Below are 6325 nucleotides of genomic sequence, written 5' to 3' on the forward strand. Positions count from 1 at the left end.
ATACTTTGCAGATGCACTATACACTCAGTGACCACTTAAGGTAGACCTACACCAGCTTATTAATGCAAATATATAATTGGTCAATCATGTGACAGCAACTCAATGCATAAAAGCATGCAGACATGATCGAGAGTTTACAGAGAATGGTGTGGAAAATAAAAAACCTTATACATTTTCAATCAATCAAAATGTACTATACTATTGTATTGAGCCCATATTAAAACCATGCTAAATGTTCTTAATTTTCTCAATTTTCTCAACCACATCCAAAATCCCTTGGGATTTGGGTGGAGCTGTCACATCCAATTTGATCCGGGCTGCAAAAATTATCCGAGTGACGTGTCTAACATTCTAAACAGTTGTACTGGCCTTGTTACTGTTCTACAACGGCGACCGTTGCTATAACGATGCTGCCTGCTAGCTAGAATATGTGCAGATGAAGATTCTAAAATGACCTCATCTTTACTTCGGTCCACAAATTTGATCTGATTTTAGCAACAGACGCTCTATCAGCTGTTTTAGAATGTTAATTACATCACACCATTTTTCAAGGATCAATCATCATTACATATTGTAGCTAGCAGGCAGCGTTGGTATAGCAACCGTCACCATTGTAGAACAGTGAATGGGCTACAGCAGCCAAAGATCCATTTTAAAAAAGTCTAATAAACACCTAATGAAGTTGTCACTGAATGTAAGTAGCCAGGCTACACTGGGTAAAAACCTGAGCCATATTGTTGTTGACCTGTCTGTAAGTTCATTTTTGTCAAAATGTCTCTAAATCTGTCTCTCAACTTATATTAAATTAATTTTTGAATTTTGAGGTGAAGTTAGATTATATGTAGTTGTGAAAATGATGTAATTGTTTCAACAATTCTTCAGTACTTTTAGTGAACATAAGTAACATTCATTGAGCCCATAGTTATTGTATCTATCCAATGCAGAAAGAAGATCTCAAGTCTAAAAGATTATAACCACAAAGAGAAAATTTACATTGGATTCTTTGGGAAGACGGGAGCAGGAAAGAGCTCATTGATCAACGCAATTGTCGAAGAAAAACTTCTACCATCAGGAGACATGCATGCCTGCACTTCCGTTTTTGTGCATGTACAAGCTAATACTGAACCCAGCGAATACAAAGCTGAAATTGAATTCATCAGTGCAAAGGTATGCGGTTAACACAACACAGAAAATTGGCTATAACACAACAATCCAAATACGGTTCTGACAGTTACAAGACATACAGAAATATAATTTCATGCTAATGTTGTTAATTCTATTTCATTCCTTCTTCACGTCAGACGATGGTGCTTTAGAGCACGTTCAAATTATCTCCGTCTTTCGCATGTGCAGGTCGAGACCTTACAATAAGTCACCTGTGACATGGATGACGTAAGGCAGCCCCCATCAGTACCTGTTGTTACGACTAGGAATCACACACACAGACATTCCTTGTTTTCTTAGTTTTTCCTTTTATTTTGTCTGATTTGGCACATGCTGCTGTGACGTCAGGCAGTGGGACACGCCTCCATTCCACAGGTGGTTTAAGTTGGCCCCCTAATTGATGTGGGAGAGGGAAGAAATGCAAAAGAGATTGGGTTTGGTTGAAGACCAGGTTAAGCCTGCTTAGGGGAAATAGTTTTATGTTGCTGCATGTCAGGAGCTGTGGGCTATTGCTCATAAGGCGCATTTCCACGCGTAGGATCCCACGGTTCTCATCCGCGCCAGAGGATTTTGTCTCCGTCTTTCACATCATCCACCTGTCTGTTCCAAAACATCTTCTCACAAATTACAGAGAGTGGTAAGCAGGTCAACTTTCCTCACTGGTGGCACTTTCATGTACAGAGCAAATAAAATCGGACCCAGAACAGAACCCTGGGGGACACCACAGGATAAGGCAGCAGACTCGATTTGTAGGGGCCAATAGCAACAGAAAAACTCCTATGAGAGAGATAAGATGAGAACCAATCTAGAGCGCTCCCAGAGACACCCACCCACTCACTAAGCCTATCTATCAGAATGCGGTGATCCACAGTGTCAAAAGCTGCACTGAGAACCAGCAGCACCAGGATAGAGCAGTCACCAGCATCAGAGGACATCATCAAGTCATATCAAACTCTGAGAAGAGCCGTTTTTGTCGAGTGCTTCTGGCGAAAACCAGACTGAAATTTGTCAAAAATGTTTGAAAACATCAGTTGATAGGCAACTATTTTTTCTAAAAAAAATTAAATAAAAGGCAGCTTGGATATAGGGTCTTCTAAGGAGCGGCTGAACATCTACCTGTTTAAAATAGGGGGGGACGCAACCAGCGAGCTACTGATGAGACCAAACACGGACCCACTGAACTAATAACATCTTTCAGCATAGACGTTGGTAAGATGTCTCAAGGGCTGGAAGAAGATTTCATAAAGCTCACTAGATCAGTTAGGTCTTGCAGGGAGATGAGAGAAAAACAACTCAGAATAGACTGTCGAGTAGGACACACAGGAATGGGGGAGGAAAAGGGGATGATTCTAAACCTAACACTAGCAACCTTGTCCACAAAAAACTAAAAACGAAAAGGAGGTGCAGGGCTGAAAATGTTATTAATTGTATCAAAAAGATTTCGCCTACTAGAGGAGATAAGATATTGGCCCTTGCAAAATACTTGGCCCTTGCGTCCGTAACCATGCTGTTAAATTCAGTTAAAAGTTATTTGAGGTAATTGCGATGAACCTGGAGCTTGGTGGAAATCCACAAGCACTCCACTCTCCGACATTAGCGTCTAAAACAACGAATATCGTCATTTAACCAGGGGGATGAAATTACAGAGGGCACAGATCCGGTTTTCAGGGGAGCGAGTGTAACATGGTTAGCTCAGCTAGTTCGCTAGTAAGCACGGATCGTGCAGTGAAAGCGAAGGCTGGTAGCAGGTTACCGTGACAACACTCCCCGATGACGTAACCCTCAAATTCAAAAGAACGTTGTTGCCCTTGGCTAGTGGCGAGTTCGTCTTTAGCTGACTGGTAACGCGTTCGTTCAACAAATAATTTGGACAAGTGAGAGGCAGGGGTTCAAATCCCACCTCGGACTCAGGCAATTTCTCACCTGTTACACAACTTCATCTACAATGACGGAGCAACGCAAGTTAAAAGAGCGGACCAAACAGTCAACATTAACCTGCGGAGGCTGCACTGGACCTACGCCGCTGTCAAAAGCAGTGGAGAATTTCTCTGCGGAAAAATGATTTAACATGTGCGAGCACTACACTCGCTTACCGGTTAAACAATCGGTGTTAAAAGATAAATCAAAAAATATACACAATCATGGCCTGACACAAGCGGCTCCTCAGTGCTGTTGTGTCAGGCATTGAACACTATCAATGTCAAAACCAAGTGTGAAAACAAGGTCCAGCGTATTACCCCGAATGTGCGTAGGACCAGACACATGTTGAGTAAAATTTAGCAATTCAGTGATATTAAGAAAATGAACAGCAAATCTGTCAGTGACGTGCACATTTAAATCTCCAAGGATTAAGACTCTCTCAAATGTAATGATGGAAGCTAAAAAGTCACTGAAATCAGACAGAAAAGAACTGTTTGCACCAGGTGTGCAATACAATACAATAAAACAAGTTAGAATGTCCGACTTCAACAGTTCAAACGAGGAATATTGATGTGCCAGAGCTCACCCTCTGAGTTGAACAACAGTTCTTGTACACTGCAGCTAGACCCCCACCTCGACCCGTGTTCCTGGGAGTGCAGGTGAAATGTCTCTGTAAGAAGCAGAAAGTTAAAGTCTTGAGAGATGAAAAGATCATTCAATATGAATGATTTGTTGGCAATTGAGCGAGCGTTTAACAACGGCAACTAGGCTGAAGAACCAGGAGGTGCCGAGAGCAAACGAGAGCGGGCGAGCCTCCTCAACTTCACCGAGGCCCCTGCACGTTTTCCCCGCCTCCTGGCTCGCTTGCCACGGAGGCGATTGCAGCGCGGATCCCATGTTCCTTCAGGGATGCGGTGAGAAATCCTTTCCTTGGGGTGACAAGTGCATGAATCCACTACCGAGGCACCAATCTCAAGCAGTGTTTGGCGATCATAAGTAATGATTGATTGTACGCTCTGCAAACATATTGACAAGAAGAGACAGGACAAACAGACATGGCAACTAGCGGAGACGACAAGCAGCCGAGAACAGTAGAGGCACGGTCATGCTCCCGCTGTCCCAAAGGCATACGTTGGGGCACCTGCCAGCCTTCGTAGGTCTGAATGGTCACAGCAAGAGCAGAGCCCTGTCAAAGCAGAGGCTTCCCAAGAGGATTATCGAGGTCCTTGCACATGCCAACATGTTAAAAGGCCTTCATATGTCTGAGGGAATGAGATGCCATTCCATCAGGAGTATATCTACCTGCTTGAATGGCAGGCCACTGAATGGCATATGCGCTGCAGCTACCTGGCCTTCACCATGTTCTTTTCCTGTTTCTATAGGGTCAACATAGCTGCTCACCATGCAGTCATGAGTGTTTCTATAGGGTCAACATAGCTGCTCACCATGCAGTCATGAGCGTTTCTATAGGGTCAACATAGCTGCTCGCCATGCAGTCATGAGCGTTTCTATAGGGTCAACATAGCTGCTCACCATGCAGTCATGAGCGTTTCTATAGGGTCAACATAGCTGCTCACCATGCAGTCATGAGATGGATACGTTTCCTTGTGACTATGTTGGTATGAGTCATCCAAATGTGCTTTAAAGCACATGACGTTAAGGAAGATTGAAATAGAACAGAAGCTGTACATGTAACTAAGGTTCTATGAATTCAGGCTGCCTTACATCATTTATGTCAGATGGAGCGAATCCAAATGTGCAACCGGGGGTACATATGTAACTTTTGGTTCATATAGAAACGCACCATGACTGGTTCCTGTAAACAAATCAACCCCACCATGTTCTATGTATTCTTAAATATAGACAGAATGATAATACACGTTGATGATTAAGGAATTTCTACTACAGGACTGGGAATCAGAACTACGTTTTCTGCTAGACTCACTCGAAAATGAAAATGGCCAACAAAACACGGCAGTAGAAGATGATGAAATGGCACAAATGGCAAGAGAAAAGATTACAGCCATTTATGGAGAAGAGGGCCTGGAGAAAGATTACAGTGCATTGGTGGGAGCCAGAGAGGTTTCTGTGATTCCAGGCACAGGCACGAAGACTCTGACTTTTGACAATGTAAGTGCTAAAATAATATTTTTTTGACAGGTTGACATAAATGTTTGATTTTGGTTTCTCTTAAAATATGAACAATTTACTCCTAAAACTTATCTACAGGTCGAAGAACTGTCTAAAAGCATTGGATGCTACATTCGGAGTGACAGAAAATCAGAGAAGCAGTTCTGGCCTCTGGTGAAGCGAGTCACCATCTCCTTGCCGAAGTCTCCAGCTCTGCTGGAGGGGATTGTGCTGGTGGACCTGCCTGGAGCCGGAGACGTCAATAAATGCAGAAGCGACATGTGGAAAGAGGTGATGTCAGTGCTTCAAGCTGTAATCTTTTACTGAATGAGAAAAAGATTACTAATTACTGTTTATTAAGATGGTGGGTTCCATGGACAATGTTGAAACTAATGAAAGATTTTCATTAAACTCCCACAGTGTCTCAGCCAGTGCTCCTCTGTCTGGATTGTCAGTGAGATGAAACGTGCCCTGTCTGAGAAAGTAGCCGATGAGATCTTTGATACATCATTGAGAACCATTGCTGGAGGAGGAGAGTGTCACAATATCACCTTCATCTGCACCCATACAGATGTCATCAACCCAGAGAACTTCAGAGAGTTAGCTGTTACATTATAAATATCTTCAGAAATATTTAATTCACCTGTGTACAGACCTTTCACGTTTCTAATTCTGAATGACTTTTCTGATTTTACCAGAAATTATCATATCACAGATGAGGACCTTGAAATAGAAAGTAACATTGACAAGGTAAGGACAGGTTAAATAAATATTAAATATTTAATAGGACATATTTCACAATTCTTATTAATGCATATTTTTTCAGAAAACCTCGGAATATGAGAAGAAAGAAAAACATGTGTGTATACTGTCCCGTAATGAGATATTTAAAGAAGATATGAGTAAAAGCTTGAAAGCAAAAACAAAGGTGAGTTGGAGTGTAGTAGCATTACCTGAAACTTGCTCTTACACACAGAATAATACAGGAATAAATATGAACTAATAGGATAAATGCATTTTAAAAAGTTCATTCTCTATATACCAGCTTACCTTCTCCATCGACTTGATGAAATTGACTTGAAAAAGCATGTAGCTAAATTAACTGTGAACT

General features: G+C 42.0%; 1 protein-coding gene across 1 annotated transcript; it reads left to right on the forward strand.

Annotated features, from left to right (window-relative positions):
* Nucleotides 1–853: 853 nt before the first annotated feature.
* LOC133106367 (nuclear GTPase SLIP-GC-like) lies at nucleotides 854–5832 on the forward strand. The gene is made up of 5 exons (XM_061216030.1): nucleotides 854–858; nucleotides 945–1167; nucleotides 4993–5214; nucleotides 5314–5505; nucleotides 5635–5832. The coding sequence occupies exons 1-5, from the start codon at nucleotides 854–856 to the stop codon at nucleotides 5830–5832; spliced, it is 840 nt and encodes a 279-aa protein (XP_061072014.1).
* Nucleotides 5833–6325: the final 493 nt, after the last annotated feature.

The sequence above is a fragment of the Conger conger genome, chromosome 1 (genome assembly GCF_963514075.1).
Source record: "Conger conger chromosome 1, fConCon1.1, whole genome shotgun sequence".
In the NCBI taxonomy this organism is placed as follows: domain Eukaryota; kingdom Metazoa; phylum Chordata; class Actinopteri; order Anguilliformes; family Congridae; genus Conger; species Conger conger.